We start from the raw sequence: 18,175 nt of genomic DNA on the forward strand, positions 1-18,175 counted from the left end.
CTGTAAACGTGAAGAGTCACAGGTGAAACTGGTGGAAACACCGCAGCTCACTGCTCATAGATAATTCTGACTATCCACATTATATATGTATATTAAATGTATCAACATTAACATTGTGGTTAGTTTGCAACATGAAGAAGAAAAAAAACAAGTTAGTGAATGGGTTTCATTTTTAAAAACAATTGGATTTAATTGTGTATGTTTTGAGACTTTCCTTTCCTAGCGGTCACAATTGCGACAGTACATAAATCGTCCATCCAAACATCCATCCATTTTCTGTACCGCTTATCCTACACAGGGTCGCGGGGGAGCCTGGAACCTATCCCAGGGAGCTCAGGGCACAAGGCGGGGGGCAACCTGGACGGGGTGCCAACCTATAACAGGGCACAATCACACACACACACACACACACTATGGAAAATTTGGAAATGCTAATTAACCTACAACGCATGTCTTTGGACCGGCGGGAGGAAACCGGAGTACCCGGAGGAAACCCCCAAGGCTCAGGGAGAGCGTGCAGGCTCAACACATATAGGGTGGAGGTGGGATTCAAAGCCCCAACTCTGGAGGTTCGAGGCAAATGTGCTAACCACTAAACCTCCTTGCCACCCCCCAAATAAAACTTATATGTACACAAATGTATAGTTTTTGAAAATGTACACAGTTTGTACAACAGGGCTGTAGGATGCACTCATAACTGGGAGAAACTGGGGATTACTGTAAACTGCTTAAACTCTATTGTCAGTAGACTATTGGTGTTAACTGTTGTTACATAGACATAATAAGAGGATAAAACTTGTGTGGATTATTCCATGGTTTAGAATTGTAGCCTGAGCCATTAGCCATGTAGAATTGAGTATTTTGGTGGATGTATATATATATATATATATATATATATATATATATATATATATATATATATATATATATATATATATATATATATATATAATTTTTTACAGTAGTAGTAATCTACTTAGACTATTTTGAATAGTATGAATAGTAGTCTATTTTGGATTCTTCTCTGAGTGGTGAATCAAACGAATCAACCCTAGCATGATTCGATTCACTCATAGCATAATAGTATGTTCAAAAGAGTCGGATCAGTAAAGTGAATCTTGTCACTATAGTAAAAGGCTCCGATTTTAGAGATCAGCCTCCAGTGGTGATGGCGAACTTGGAGTTGAAAGCACGCTAACGGAAGTTGTCTCAGCTCATCTAGTCCCGGTGCAATGCGCTCGCTCTTCTCCGCGGTCTAACGACTCCAAACACTCCAAACACCGACACGGTTCTTCGGCTCATCGGCGCTGCACCAGCCGCAGTTCATCGGGTGATTCGGGGCTCTGGAGGCTCCCTCTGAACCCGCAGAGTCCCCAGCGATTTCACTGAAGTCTGGATGCGCGTTTTGATTTGCGCTTTATTTTGGAAGTGCATGAAGACACAATGAGGAGCTGTGATTCATGCTGCAGGAGAATGGACGTTACTGTAACACTGCTGCTGGTAACCTTTGGTGAGTCCGAACCACTCATTCATGTTTCCGACGTTACTGAACACATTCTTTTAACAGTCCAACCTTTCTAAAGGGGTTCTACCCTTTTCTCAAAGTTGCAGAGTTATCCAGGACAAACAAACAAAAACCTTAAGGGTGCTTAAGTACCCAATATCTGTATATAGGATCATTCTGTTGGACACAAAAATGTGCACATGTTACTATGCGCAAATGTGCAGGGTATGCATGCAAAAAAAAATAAATGAGCACATTTGGAAAATTGCTCACTTGTTTGTGTGTTTAACTGCTCTGAATAAACCTTTTTATATATATATAATATCTGATCATAGGCTATATCCATCAAAAATGAGGGGTGGCATGTTTCATCCACCCAAACAGAAGAGTCAGATACATATATTTTTCTTTATGTTATGAATAAGACTAAGATTGTAGTCAGGCTTTGGAATATTTTTTTTTTATTTCATTCTCAGTTAATTCTTAATGAAAATTTCACACAACAGATAACCCTGTAGTCTCTATAATCCAAAGAGTGTTTGAGACATGTCACATCAGTAATGCTGTTTTCTTTCTTTCAATCTTTCTTTCTTTCTTTTTTTTTTGCCATAATGCAAACTACTTTTCATCTTCCTCAAATCCCATAATAGATTCTTCAGAATTCACAATTTTTTTGGCTCACAATGTGCTACCAAGTCATTACGCATCACATCATAAACTGCTGTATCTCTGTAATATGTAAAGTAATATCATAAGTTCTGCATTACAAGATGTGCAAACTGTCTCATGGCTCATGCAGACAAAACATGTTACAGACGTAATGCATAACTTTACTGCTAGATGATCTTCAGTAATTTGTTCCTTATTTTTATCGCACTCTCTAGATGTTGATGAAATCCAAAAGGCATCCTAAATTTATTGATATTAGTCTTCAGTTGTTTTGTATAGGATCCATTTGGCTAATGTGGTCAATCTGAAGAGGAACAATTTTTGAAAACTGTTTTCTAGACTGTTGTTTGGAAAGATGAAAATACTGGTGGTCTGTCATTTCACACAAAAAAAAAATCTGAGGAAAAGTGAACCTTTGCTTTTGATTCTGTCCTGCGTTCCTTCTCGAAGCCTGCACTTTGGTGATGTTGAGGGGTGTGAGTGATCACACTGATAAAAATTTAAATGGTTGCATCATGATGAACTCAGCGGATTGCGTGTTGTAGTTCTTTCTAAAACGGAATACGATTTATAAATGTGTAGGCTATACAGATTAATTAGATCACTGATCACACTCTGTATAATCAATTTCACATCAGTTGTTACTCTAATGGTAAATGCTGCTTGATGGCAAGTTAAATGACTAACAAAAGACACATCTTTTTCACTGTTGTTGGCTTTAATGTTGCTGCATCAGCCTTACAACTCATCTGCAGTGATTGGTCTTCGATAATTGCAACAGGTTTTGGGTCATAGACAGCTGTTGTGTCTGCTTCAGCAGGCTCAGTAAGGTCACACAGAGGGTGCTCGTGAGCGTCCGCTGGTTCTGGAGTCGCCTCCTGTCTTGAACATTTTAGCATTTTCTCTGTACCCAACACACCTGATTAAGTGAACAGGCTAATTACCAGCATTTACTGAGTTGAAGTGGGTGTGTTAGAGCAGGGGAAACACCAAATGTGCTGGACCAGGGGTACCCTACTACATCACTGACTTTTCTTCAGTATTGCTTTCTCTTTTCCAAAAGGCCTACAAGCTCACATTTGTAAGAACAATGTTTCCACGCTATGGAGGTTCAATGGGGAGATTATGTTTAAATCATTTCTTTTCAGAGGAAGAGACAGTAATAAAGTGCACTCCCTGGGGCTCTTGGGTAGATGAGGGTCATTCAGGAGTTGAAGGCTTCACTTTAGCACTCTGTAATGCTGGCCTGGCATGGTAAGCACAGATTACTGCATTGCCCCTGACCCGTTCCATTTGCTAGAAAGGACAGCCGGAGGCCAAACATTCAGCTCTCACTTCAAATGGGGCCCAGAGATAAAAAAGTGATATTCTCAAATCCACTGAACTCTCAAGTGTGTTTAAAGGAATCTAACGTTCAATTAAGTGGCACGTTATTGCAGCCTTTCCTGGCACCCATAAAACTGCCGATGTCAGGCTGGATTAGAGTGTACTGTAAATTTATGGGGGGGAAAAACCTCAGGATAAGGTCGAAGAGAAACCAAAGGAGCAGCTTAGAGCTCGGCTTGATGTTATGCAGAGCCGTTTTCCTACACACTGACACTAAAGTTGTGAAATCCTACTCAGTAGACTAAGAGGCAAAAATAATTAGGCTGCTGGCACATACGAGTTAGCAAATCTCAATAAAATGTATAAAGTAACATTAAACAAACATAAAAACAATATTCAGTCCAAATCTAATTAGACACTAAGCAAAACAGACATGAGGCAATGTAATCTAATACATACACTTACTCCTGTGCACATTAAGATCTAATTCTTTTTTTATATACATCCAATAAATTTCCTGTGGATACATAAAACTTGTGTATATAACCTGTATTGACACAGGAACTAATAAACGGTTTCTTGAGAGAAGGCTATCAGAGACAGGCTATCCCTCAGACATGAAGGGAGACACGGTAAAGTGCTTTAGAAGAGAAGCAGCATGTCACCGAAGTCCTGGATTTCTCTCACCAGATTTGGTCGATTCAGAGCTCGTCTGTCTGTTTGTGAGCTGTCCCAGGACTGTTAGCTCACTGATGGGATCCGTCCAACTGGAAATGTTCTCGGTGGTTAAAGCATGGGGAACTGAGTGGGTGCTTTGAATTAGAGCTTGAGAAAAAGTGGTTATGAGCCTCAGGCTGGAGTAGAAGGGGCTATTTGGCTTCCAGGTATGGAGGTTTGACAATTAACCTCATATGAAGGATTTTAAAAAGCAGATTTGTTAAGCGAAAGCAGAAAAACAGGCAGGGTCAGACACCAACTCATTTGTGATACACTGGTAACATTTAAGAGTACAGTAGACAAAGGCTGGCAGCATACTCATGCATGGGAATTATAATGAAATCATGTCCAGTCATGTCCTCTCTGTACCCAGGCTGCTGGACGCCAGTAGGTTGTAAATGCCCTCAATGGGTCATGGGTCATAAATACACTCCATGGTTCAGTGCCACTGTATATTTATACTGTAGGTTTTGGCATCATGTATGCGTTCATAATGCTGGATGATCTTATTTATTCCAGTGGCTCATCACTGTACTGGCTTTATTCTGTCCATGAGCGTCATGCAATATCAGATTTACATTAATCTGTCTAAGTCTCTGTACCAACGTCAAGTCAGGTTGGTTCAGATTCCTAATGAGTCCATGGATATAAACATAACATCAAACTTTACAATCTTTGAATAAATAGCAAGGTTTTCTGTTTTTTTTTAAAAAAAAATACTGTGAATACAAAATTGCCTTCCTTGAAAAAAGTGAAACTGTGCAACTCAGTGACAATGCAGGGGGCTAACATGCCATTAGAAAATCTCCCAACAGCAGACATGTCAAGTTGCCTTTTCATGTTATTGCAATATGTTTACATAATAGAAGCCTTCCGGGTTTTGCTGTGGCCAACTTCTCCACAGTGGTTTCAGATATCACAGTTTAGAATTATTCACTTGGCAGGCTTGATGAGTGGGAGTAGGTGCAGGTGCAAATGGAGCCGGTATGTCCTCAGGGTGAAGAGAGAGAGAGAGAGAGAGAGAGAGACAGACAGACAGACAAATGGGGGGGGGGGGGGGGGGCACTTGGGACAGAATACTGTACTACTGTTATTTTGTCCTCACTGGTCAACATGCTGCTCACTCTATATGAAAAACTATGGTTCTAAAGCCCTATCTGGATGGGATTAGTTTAGTTGAATAGGTGCGGTAATGTAATTATAACCTAAGAATCTCTGTGATTTTTGTTTTATCTGGATCTGCAATAGCATAATTTTTCATGGACTGCACGTTCTCATATGTGGAAAGATTATACTGTCCTTTACCTACTAAAAAACGATCTCTAGAAGTAACTCCAGGTAATTTAAATATCCGCTGCAAATTTACACTCCATTATATCCTATGCCTTTTTCTTAAGCATGGAAAGTGCTGTTTTTTTATTGTGTCTTGCCTAAACACAACTGAACCCTTGTTGAATATGGTAACCAGAGTTGGGTAAATTACTCAAAAAACGTAATCCACTACAGATTACTAATTACTACTTTAAAATTGTAATCTGCTTACATGACTGATTACTGCGTGTAAAAAGTAATCAGATTACTTTCATGTTACTTTCAAAACCTATCAAGCCTACAAAAATACACTACAAAGTGAAATTCATAGTTCTATCAGTAATTTTAGCGCGTATCAATGTATGACTCGGGTATTGTTACTGCTTGTAGGACTACCAGAACGATAAAATATTAAAAAACTTTTCTACCTAGGCTAGTTTGGTGTCGCTAGCCAAGGGGAGGCACAGCTAAGCTATCATGCTACTACTATTAGTTGCTACAGTGCTATGCAAAGTACAGTTGTGCCCAAAAGTTTGCATACCCCTTGCAGAATCTGCTAAATCTTAATACTGTTAACAAAATAAGAGGTATCATAAAAATCTCATGTTCTTTGTATACATATGGTCCACAAGACAATATAATAGCTGAAGTTATACAAAATTACCCCATTCAAAAGTTTACATACCCTTGATTCTTTATACTGTGTCGTCACCTGGATGATCAACGACTGTGTTTATGTTTTGTGATCGTTGTTCATGAGTCCCTTGTTTGTCCTGAGCAGTTAAACTTCCCACTGTTCTTCAGAAAAATCCTACAGGTCCTGCACATTCTTTGCTTTTCCAGCATCTTCTGCATATTTGACCCATTTCCAACAGCGGCTATATGATGTTGAGATCCATCTTTTCACACTGAGGACAACTGAGGGACTCGTACACAACTATTACAAAAGGTGCAAACATTCACTGATACTCAAGAAGGTAAATGGTAAAATAAATGGTCTGCACTTATATAGCACTTTTATCCAAAGCACTTTACACTGTGTCTCATTCACCCATTCACACACACACTCACAGTAGCAGAGCTGCCATGCAAGGCGCTAACTTGCCATCGGAAGCAACTTGGGGTTCAGTGTCTTGCCCAAGGACACTTCGGCATGTGGAGTCATGTGGGCCGGGAATCGAACCACCAACCCTACGATTAGTGGACAACCCGCTCTACCACCTGAGCCACAGCCGCCCCAGAAGGTAACACGATACATTAAGATCCAGGGGGGTGTAAACATTTGAACAGGATTTGGGTTACATTTTAATAAAATGTTTGCAAGCTGATGCAATCACAATCACAGACGAGCTTGTATGTTTTGGATCATGAGCAGATCCTTTCTTCCTCTACACTTTGTCCTTTCCATCATTTTGATAGAGGTTAATCTTGGTTCCAGAAATTTTTTGGCTCATTCCTGTATTTCTTTGCAGATTTCAATCTGGCTTTACGATTCTTACTGCTGATGAGTGGTTTGCATCTTGTGGTATAGCGTCTATATTTTAGCTCTCTATGTCTTTTTCAAATGGTGGATTGTGATACCTTCACCCCTGTCCTGTGGAGGTTGTTGGTGATGTCACTGACTGTTGTTTTTGGGTTTTTCTTCACAGCTCTCACAATGTTTCCATCATCAGCTGTTGTTGATTTCCTTGGCTGAACCATTTGGTGTGTGTTGCTCAGTACACCAGTGGTTTCTTTCTTTTTCAGAGCATTCCAAATTGTTCTATTAGCTATGTCCAATGATTGATTTTCCCTCTTTTCTCAGCTTCAAAATGGCTTGCTTTTCTCCCATAGACAGCTGTCTGATCTTCATGTTGGCTTATGCTTTTTAACAACAAAGGCAGTCTTCACAGAACCAAGAGTAGTTGTTCAGAGATATTTATTGTATAAACTATCAATCTAACAGGACACACCTGGGTAACAAGAAACACATGTCAGTCACATACATTTACATTTACATTTATTCACTTAGCAGACGCTTTTATCCAAAGCGACTTACAAATGAGAAAAATACAAGCAAATGTTCCAATATTTTTGTTATATGTTCTATGTTGTTTAACACATCTACATATAAATACCGGTAAATAAAAGCTAAACTCTCTTCTCATATTCATCTTTTGATCTCAAACCCGAATGGCTTCAATCAACAGCAAAAATAAATGCTGTTGCCTTGCTGTTCCAATAGTTTCTGAGGGGACTATAGCTCAAAATACTGTTATTAATGCAAATATTTCAGCAAGGTTAATATTGGCTTACTTTCATTTTTTGTGGTAAAATATGACAAACTTTTCCATTCCAGAACTGTATATTTCCAACACATTGCATATTTCCAAAAATAATGGCTTTCAATAAGGGGGAGGAAGGCAGCTAAGACCGCTGCATCCACAAGAGCCCACACACCTGCATCTCCTAAATTTACATTTATGGCATTTGGCAGATGCCTTTATCCAGAGTGACTTGCATTTACCTCATTTATACAACAGAGCATTTGAGGGTTAAGGGCTCAAGGGCCCAGTGATGGCAGCTTGGTAGTGATTTGTGGGATTTGAACTCATGACCTTCTGATCAGGAGTCCAATGCCCCCATCCCATTATTCTCCTAAGCCTGGTATGAACTGTTCTGCTACAACCATTGTTTACAAGTCAGGGAATGAATGCAAACTATAAGTGGGGTTTTGCCATTCAGCTACATCACTTAGATGCAGTACTATATCTGAAGTTTGCTTTAAGATAGATTTTAATATCCTGTGGAGATAACCTTTGGTTAGCCTGAGCCTGTTTACTCCATGTTACATGCTATTTGCATGCAAGTAAATGTTGGAAGACATAAATTTTGGACCTGTTACCCCACATGCATGGTCACTAATGATTTCACTTGAGCTGGTGAGATTACTGAGTGCTTTACACCATGGAAAACAGACTATTTAATCCTAAAAAGATAAAGTTGTGTTTGAAATGCAATCATTTGAAGGATATACTATGTTTTAGCTCTTTAGAGAGGTCTCAAATGTGCTAACAGTGTTCACTGTGTTTTTTGAGAGTAGCACAGACAGACTAGCATTGTCTTTGGTCAGCATTGGCACACAACTATCCCTAATAACGATTTCCAAACTTACAATAATCTTGGTGTATGAAAGACATCCTCACACATGGATTTTTGCCCAATAGCCTCAAGCTCTGATGCTCTTTCATTTCGGATATGTTTGCCTTTAAATTCCTCAGCTTTTTGGGGCTTCCTGGTAACCACAGAGGTGATTGTAATATATGAGGTAAGAAATGTGCCCAATGTTATCCCAAAATAAAAGTTCTTAGAAAATAATATGAGTCCATATATCAGCAGATGTGATATAAATGATAATCTAATAGCTGACGTCTACACCTTTCAAAACTCAATACTTTCCAACTCACATTTTTGAATCATCACAAGAGTGGGCTGTTTTGAAGGGTTCAAAAAGTGTTGCTTACAGAACCTCACACTGGGAAATCAATATGAAAGAGTCTATCATTGGGCCACTGTGGTCTGCCATTAAGTGTTAGAACTGCTCTGAAGATTGGAAAAGTACCAGGTGACATTTTTCAAATCTTCAGCTGTCCAGTTTTGGTGAGCCTGTACCCACTGTGGCCTCAGATTCTTGGCTGTGTCATGTCCTGCTTTCTGAGATGCTTTTCTGCTCATCACAGTTGTAAAGAGTGGCTATTTGAGTCAGCCTCCCTATCAGCGCAAACCAGTCTGGTCATTTTCCCCTGACCTCTCTCATCAAGGTGTTTCTGCCCTCAGAACTGCTCCTCAATGAATGTTTTTGTTTTTCACACCATTTTGTGTAAACTCTAGAGACTGCTGTGCATGAAAATCCAGATCCTAATGAAGTGAGTGTATAGAATCAAGTCAGTACATCCCACTTAATAAGCAGTGCTTTATTTTATAACCCTTAAGATTATGACTTAAAATAATACAAAATAGGCAGAGGGCTAAGCATGTCTTTCATGTGGTTGTGTGTTCAGCAGGCTGGACAGTGGGTTCATCTCTGTATGTCGCGGATGCTCGATCACCTCGTCTGGCTCTGGAGAACAGCTTGAGTTGGCCGCCCAAAGACACACAGTGCCAGCACATGCTAAAGCGTCTCCATAATGGAGCACGTGTTACTGTGCCGATGCCCCCTAACATAGATGGCCTCTGGGTCTCCACCAGGTGAGCATGTGACCTGAGATCAAATCTGCTTCTGACCTGTAATAGTGAAAAGTACTGAATGTGAAAATAGATGCTTAATGCCGTACAGGTAATGAAGAAAATGATGGATTATTTAAGGAATATCTAACCCACATTGGCTTTCACTGTTTGTTTGGAACATTAATATTTTATGGTACAGTCTGGCAAAGACTTGGGCATTATGTAATTCACAATATAAAGAGGTTCACTTGGATTTTTTTTAGCTAGAATGATTGTTTATTCTGTGGAAGTAATTTTAGGTAGTAATGACAATTTTCGTCAAGACATTCATTTTCCAGATATACTGTAACTAGAGTGGAACCACAACAAAAAAAAAATTTTTAAAACCATTATTCTCAACAAAAAAAAAAATTATTCTAAATTCAGAACCAAAAATCTCTGTTTTTAGATGATCTGCTTTCATTCCTGTTCCTAATGAGAAGGATATTACAGAAGAGTTTCCCAAAATTGTGATTATCACGTTAGATTTTAAAGTAAAAATAGTGAAAAATATTTTTATAGTGTAAAGTATTTTTTACACGATATTTTCTTGACTAAATAATAAAGAAATTATTTTCCAACAAACTTATCTTTCAAAGTTGTCCATTGAGAGCACCTTCACAGTGAAATAAAAAAAAAAAAATTAAAAATCATTAAAATGTAATATTTTACTGTTTGAAAAATTACATTTTTGAAGAAAAAAAACCCAATATCAATAACAATATCAGCCATCAATTTTCAGAGATCACATCTGGTGTCTCACGTTAAAGTGAAATTAAAATCAATAAAAGGTCACATTTTTAAAATGTATTTTGAACAGTTTTTAATTGTGCATTAATGGTATTTTTTATGACTTCATATAACTGATAGAAAATAGGAACATGTGTGCTTGTACACTTAGTTCTAGCTTCCTTTCTAACCCTCCACAACTTGTTTCCTCCATTCATTTTCTGGTTTCTATGGCAGCTGCGAGGTACGTCCTGGCCCGGAATTCATCACCCGCCTCTACCACTTCCAACACAACCACACATTTCAGGCCCACCAGTTCTACTACGCTGACAACCACTGCACGGTGCCCACCTACACACTGGTGATCCAGGGTCTTGTGCGAATGCGCCAGACTTCATGGGTTATTCGTGGTGGCACAGAGGCTGACTACCACATCCACCGCATTCAGGTGAGACAGCATGACGTTACACTGTAATAAGGAAATCTGTAACACCATTAATAATGTGCTATAGGCTATGAGTAGATGGGGATTTTACAAAAACATTTCTAAAATATAGCTGCGAGCAGCAATGGCGGATTCCTCCCCAAGATTGCGGACCATTTAAAAAATTTACATGGTAGAGGAATGTATCCCACAGATACAACATTTCAACGCATTTGGATCAATGGCAGATTTTAAGTTTATTTTTGGAGTTTTCCACAAATGATCATTGTAGAGAAAAATCAGGTGTCAGTGAGAATTTTGGAGCACGTGCGGACTATAGAGGAAGGGAGACATCCACTGGCAGAGTGTAATAGCATTTAGCCAAGCATGCATATTTCAGATATTCACAATAGATCTATTTTTCATTTTACATTCAGCCATTTCTCAGATTGGCTACACAACATTGTCAAGAGTCTTCATATAAACTGGTGATTGAATCGGAGTATCCGTTTTATGACTAGCGGATGTGTAAAGCATTATTTTAGCGTTATCAATAAATTATTATTCCTTTTAATGCCATTGTTTTTAGAGATATGAGGTTGCCATCGCACATGGTAATATACAGATCAAGTCCATGGGTTAATGTTCCATTGATTTACGGACACAAGAACTAGTTGTCAATTGACAGTTGACAGTTTTCAATTCACCAATATGTAAATAGTTCAGTCAATTTATATTTGATTCCTTATTGCTTATCACCCTATAGAAGTACATGTTTCCCCACACATATGTACCACAGTTCAAGTCAGTTGGACCTACGGTTCCTGAGGAGAAGACTTTTTGTAGTTTTAGACAAATTATCAATGTACCAGAAAATCTATCATGGCAGATTTTATGGGTCCCAATGGCTTTTTTGTTCCCCATGAGAAATGGGGAAATGAGAAATAAGGCATGTATACCAATTTTCAGACATTTTGGACTTATGGGGCAGAGGGAAAATCACATAGATTTGGGCATGGCCTGTAGCGCCACCTATGTGCTCATGTGGGCCATTTGTAGTGTGGGAGTTACTCGTGGCCTGTAGTATCAATGTGCCAAATTTAAAAACTTTTTACTATTCAGATCTTAAGTTTTTGGGCACTTTACGGAGATAAGGAGAATAATAAGAAGCAGAAGAAGAAGAATAATACTAACAATAACAATAGGTTTCCTCCTGACAGAGGAATCCTAATTAGATGTCCTTTGTAAATATGAGAGAGAATGGTATATATTGTTGCTCAGACTAATTTAGTGAATATTCACCTTGCTGTTGCAGGGTTTCATGACATTTAATGTTATATAAAGCAACAACAAACAAAATTGAGGCAAATCAGACCACTAGTGGGTTTTCCTCCACAGAGTCTATTGTTTCAGATATTAATACACTTTTTTCTTCATATATACCATGTTTTGCTTACTCAATCAGAGTTTAGCCGATGTTTAGCCAATCAAAGACTGTGGCTAAGGTTTATTGTTATGTATATGTGATGTTATGAGTGATTTCTTACCTTTCTAACCATAATAAAGGTGGTATGCCACTCTACGGGCACGGCAAAGGAGCTGAGCAGGCGTTTGGCACAGAGCTGCGAGGGAATGAAAGGTGCCTCCTTGGAGCCAAACATAAGTTATGAGTTGTGTAGCGAGGAAGGAAGCTGCAACTGCTCTCACGGCCTGAACTTCGCCATGCACGAGCTGCAACTGCTGCGTGTTGAGAAGCAATACGTGAACAGGAACATGGAGCAGCCCGTGGAGGAGCTCTTCCTAGGTGATATCAATACTGAGCTGAGCCAGAGGATGAGCCACAGGCCCTCCAGCTATCAGCCGCCACTGCAGAATGCTAAGGTCAGTGTGTGTGTGTGTGTACGAGTGCATATACGTACATTCATGCACTTTTCCATATGTGCATATAAAAATACTGGAAGGTGATTTGAGAACTTCGTGACTTGACATGAGTTGAGGAGTGCATGAAATGATTTTAATATTGCAAATCAGATTGAAATCATATGTACGTGTCTGTGTGTGTGTATGAGTAAAAGTGGAAAGTATGCCTTCCCCAGCTGTTGAGGCAGAAATTGGAGGGAACAGGCAACCAGCTGTGGTTTTAGTATCATTTAGTCATTTAACTTCATATAAAGACATGAGATATATATATATATATATATATATATATATATATATATATATATATATATATATATAAGGAAGGAACTCACAACTTTGCTTCAAATGAATCATTAGGATTGCTTCGGACAGGATGTTTGTTTGTTTGTTTATTTATTTATTTATTTATTTATTTATTTGATTTTTTTTTTTTGCATAGTTACTTCAGTCTGTTTACCTCAATAAAATGAACCCGCTACAAGATCAAAGTTCTCAATAAAACTTTAGAAACACTGGTTTTTGTTCACCACACTTTGGCACTGCTGTTGCTATGTCAAACACTCAAAATAAATCGACAGTGAAATTACCCTGATTTGAGCTTTGATGAGCATTTCGGTTGGTTTACACTTTGGCTCATACTCTAGACCTTCACAATCACTCACATTGTCTGTCTCTTTATCCCCGAAGACAAGTGTGTGCATTCCTGTCCAGCAGTTGTCTCATTTGGATACATGTCATAGCACAGGTCACATCATTCACTAGCCCCACATTAAACAGCTGTCTAAATAAACCGAGCCTTGTATCAGATGATTTCGATGATTTAACGTTTTACAGATCAGTATAGGGTCAGTGATGTACAAACAGGGTGGGAACAGTGATCAGATGTTATTTCCAGCGACAAGCTTTGCAGTGTTAAGCTCCTCCATGCAAGGACACGAAAGGCGAATCCTATCCTATCTCCCAGAGCAATCAACATGTGGTATTTGTAGAATTCACGCGGCCATATGAATTATTCCGGCAAACACATTCCGGGTCTGATTTCACACATGCCTGGGGCAGTTTTGGAAAGTTCTCCGTTTCTCAGCTATCGCTCTCCCTCTGTCTTTGTCCACAATATGAAAATAAAAGCCTCATTCAAGTCTGGCCTTTGAGTTTACAGAATATAACACCTTTCAAGTGTTTGACATGGGATCCTTCAGAGACACAGCAAAGAACAAGCAGACTGGCCTTGGACACAAGAGCTGTACAGTAAAAAGATTTTTTTTTTTTTAAATATATGGAAAACATTCTGCATTTAAAAAGATGTTACTTTTTTTAAGTCTGGTATAATTTCAGATCTGCTTAAATGAGACAGAAAGCCCTCCTTACAGAAACGATATCCACATAAAAAACGGTTTACACAATCCAGCCACATGGAATTCCAAACAAGAGTTGCTCTAAAGACTAAGCCAAGGAGAAAAAACCCCCAACCACCGTAAATGAGCTCCGAAGCATGTGGCACTCATTTTCATTCTAATCAACCCTAACGATTTGGTCTACACTTTGATGCATTGTGACCACATCAGCCAAACATGGCAGAACCATGAATAAAAGACATTTAATTAACAACTCCGCCATCCACAGGAGGAGGGATCCTTCCTTTTTTTTTTTTTAGATCTTTTATTGCTGTAATGACAATTCCAGCCATAAATCGCAAATAGCTGCTCATGCCCAGCTCCGGATCTGTTTTCAGAGGATTCGAGAGTGCCACTCTGTTCATTTGTGGTTATTGGGTGGATCAGAGCAGCCTGAGCAGAGGCCAGTGGCAGTCACAACTGTTTTCCTCTCGTTTCCCATTCCTCTGCCACTGCTTTCCATTGTCCCGTCCCAAACCAGTTTGGACCAGTCTGCAAGTGGTGTCAATTGTTAATTGACTGGCACAACTGAGTAAGTCAGCGCCCAAATGAGATGTTGGCGTTATCATGTTTTAATGGTGCAGAAAGGAAAATATACGTTGTTTTTCTTATGTGGTGTTTTTAACTACAATAATCACAACTTCCAAATGACTTTGGATAGGCTTGGCTAAATGAAACAGAAACTGGGGCCAGGCAGAGTGAGACAGGGAGAGAGAGTGAGACATGTTGTCAGATGTGTTCCATTGCCAGAAGACCAGGGATTCATCAACTGAAATGTTCATCAGCAGGATGGGGTGAACACATCTTGTCCACACATGCAGTCTGTCTTTTCTTTTCTTTCCATTGTTTCCTGTGTTGGAGTCTGTACCGAGTAGAGACGCCTCGTTCTAGCACATCATTAAATATTTGCTCGAGGAAAGAAAACATGCACACCATTTACTGCCATTCCATAAAATAAAATAAAAAATAAAATAAGCGTAAAAGGAAGACATGTCCAGCTCTCTAGTCAAAACTGTTTTTCTTCTCCCAGACAGAACATATAATCCTTTGGACACACACTGGCATGGGTCCGTTAGACACTGCAGCCTGTTTAAGCATTTGAACAAAGACTGACGATCCTGTTTCACAATCCGTTTTTGCTTGTAAAGTCTAAACATGTGGCCAGTTTTGTTTGACCTTAACTGTAACACATATTCTTTCATATTCTTTTAGCATGTGGGAAACACGGACTAGAATTTTAACATTTCCATATTTTGAGAAAACAACAGATAACCCGTTTGCACTAAACTCTGTTATAAATGATGTCTAATGGCAGATGTTGAATTCCACTGATGTTTATGGGAAACATATTTAGAATGCTTTTTCTTGGAGGTGGCAAATCCTACAGTATAGCTGTAGCATTTACGATATTTGATTCCTTCCTACTGCAATACAGGAGCCACCTGAAAAAGCTAAAGTAGCCGAGCAAACACCAATAATATGCCAGGAACGCCAAATCACTCAAGGGGAAAGGACCCGGAGACCTTAAGGGCACACTATTTTTTGGTAGCGATTCATTTCACTTTTTACACTGGTGACCTTTGACCTGAGAATTCATGAGCCACACTCTTTTCAGCTAATATAAAACAAGTGGGTGCAAATGTGGTATCTTTGTTCAGAAAAATAATGGACCTGCTTATTATTAAGTAGTAATCATAGAAAAAGTGGAACTTTTGCCTTGTTTTTTTATTTTACTGATGCTTGGCTGAAAAAAAAGCTACCTTTTCAGAGATGGGACTACTTTTCACAGTGAAGAATTTGTGCTTGTTGTCTAGGTGCATGGATACCACAGGAAAGCAAAAAGTAAAAGTTAGATAAAATTAGCACGTAACTTGTCTCTCATATCTTTTTCATCCTTTGTTAGTGTTTAGAATGTTTAGTTATGCAAAACTGCCTGTAGACTTTCCTTCCGTTCAGCATCCAGGTGTTAGACACTGTCCTTGGTGGTTATCTGGATTTTATAAAAACAGCAGTTACTAGTGTTGTGATTAAATGGGATTTCCAATATTTTTCTCACGCCAATGTGTCGAAATTCTTGAATATGTGATAATCACCCACATGGCCTGCATTTGTAAGTCAGTGTAAGTCACAATGTTATGCAAAAGTGTTTAAAAAAGTGTTCGCCATCATATAAATTAGCTTAATAAAAACAAAATGAAGAGTCAGGATGAATTTGCAATTCTTTTGGGAAAAAATGTGCCTCCAGATATAATGTGCGTTCTTGTTCTGGTAGATCATTAAATACTTGATCCTCTTTTGTAATCATCCAGCATTTCTGAATCTTGAAAATATTTCTGGACATTACCACCATGCCTATGCATACCATTTAATGCCTTTAAACTAAGGATCATTGTTGCCAGCATGCTCAAAAGAAAGCAATTCTAGCTGTTAAATTGGTAAAAGATTTCATTTCTTTGTCAGATTTTAGTTCTGATCTCTCTTTCTCCACCTTTCTTGCCACCTTCAGAGTCACGAGCAGAACTGCATCGCGTGTCGGATCATCTCGCACTCGGACGAGTTCCGCCCTCCAATCCTGCCGCCACGGGCCGAGCTCACTGTAGACCTGCATGGCCAGTGGGTTTCCCAGCGGTGCGAAGTTCGGCCAGACGCACTGTTCCTCACAAGACATTTCATCTTCCATGATAACAACAACACATGGGAGGGTCACTACTATCACTACTCAGATCCCGTCTGCAAGCACCCGACGTTCAGCATCTTTGCCAGGGGGAGGTACAGCCACGGCGTGCACTCCACACACGTCATGGGGGGAACCGAGTTTGTGTTTAAAGGTAAGTATGGGTAAAACTTGTTAGTTAGTTCACTGTGAGGCATCAACTCCCCTTTTTTGACAAGATACAGAGTTTTCAGGGGGATGATTTCAAGGCCCTGACTAGACAGGGTACCCCACAGAACAAAAATTGTCTAGTATGGGAGACCCAACAATCCTACTGATAATTCAAAAGGAATTCATATTTAATCTATACATCAGTGTAAAATGAAATATAGATAATATTATCTAACTCGCTCTGTCTGGTTTTAGTGAACCACATGCGGGTGGTACCGATGGACCCGGGCACTACATCTCTCCTGAACATCTTTAATGGGAATGAATGTGGTGCTCAAGGCTCGTGGCAGATTGGGGTGGAACAGGACGTGACATTGACCAATGGCTGCGTGGCGCTGGGGATCCACCTCCCACACACCGAGTATGAGCTCTTTCACATGGAGCAGGACATTCACGGTCGCTATCTGCTCTACAACGGCCAGCGGCCCAGCGACGGCTCCAGTCCTGACCATCCCGACAAACGTGCGACCTCCTACCAGACGCCGTTGGTGCAGTGCTTGGCCAACAGCCAGAAGTCAGAGGTCAACCTTGGTCACCATACAAAACAGCAGCAAAAGTTGAATAACCGCTGTTACCCAGCTCACCAAAGCTACTTGATGGAAACTGTGGTTCTTGTGGGATTAAACATGCTGATTATGAACTTCTTTGGTTGAAAGAACACCACCAGAAGCTGAACTGATATTTCTGTACATGTTTGTACATATTGACACAAGGAGGACCAGAAAAACGAAAGAACGCACTCTGGCCATTTGGGAACAAGTTTACTTGACACACTTGGGCATTCTGCTCATTTTTCTGGTTTCTGGCCTACATCAAGGGTAGATTAAATGGAGATGGAGAAACGTGTGGAGAGGCAAGATTTCTTTTTTTTCTGCCTCTGTATTGAAAAGACTGCAAAGAACTGAAACTGCTGCACCACAGTAACTGCACTTTAATAAAGCATGACTTGCAACTTGTACAGTTTCAATGAAATAAAAAACAGCGTTTGATAGCCCTTATCTTATCAGCTTCATCAAGGAGGGTTTCCTGTTTATTTTCTCAACCTTTACTGT

The 18,175-nt window shown here is 39.5% G+C and overlaps 1 protein-coding gene across 2 annotated transcripts; it reads left to right on the top strand.

The window, feature by feature from the left end:
• The first annotated feature begins 1,095 nt into the window (after positions 1 to 1,095).
• On the top strand, positions 1,096 to 18,169 carry LOC128624285 (protein APCDD1). Of its 2 annotated transcripts, none has more exons than XM_053651814.1 (6): positions 1,096 to 1,510; positions 9,568 to 9,754; positions 10,739 to 10,949; positions 12,492 to 12,806; positions 16,746 to 17,067; positions 17,319 to 18,169. In XM_053651814.1, the coding sequence occupies exons 1-6, from the start codon at positions 1,444 to 1,446 to the stop codon at positions 17,774 to 17,776; spliced, it is 1,560 nt and encodes a 519-aa protein (XP_053507789.1). In that variant the 5' UTR covers positions 1,096 to 1,443; the 3' UTR covers positions 17,777 to 18,169. The 2 variants fall into 2 exon arrangements, with proteins under 2 accessions (XP_053507789.1, XP_053507790.1); XM_053651815.1 differs by having other exon boundaries at positions 9,571 to 9,754.
• The last annotated feature ends 6 nt before the right edge of the window (positions 18,170 to 18,175 follow it).

The sequence above is a fragment of the Ictalurus furcatus genome, chromosome 20 (genome assembly GCF_023375685.1).
Source record: "Ictalurus furcatus strain D&B chromosome 20, Billie_1.0, whole genome shotgun sequence".
Lineage (NCBI taxonomy): Eukaryota > Metazoa > Chordata > Actinopteri > Siluriformes > Ictaluridae > Ictalurus > Ictalurus furcatus.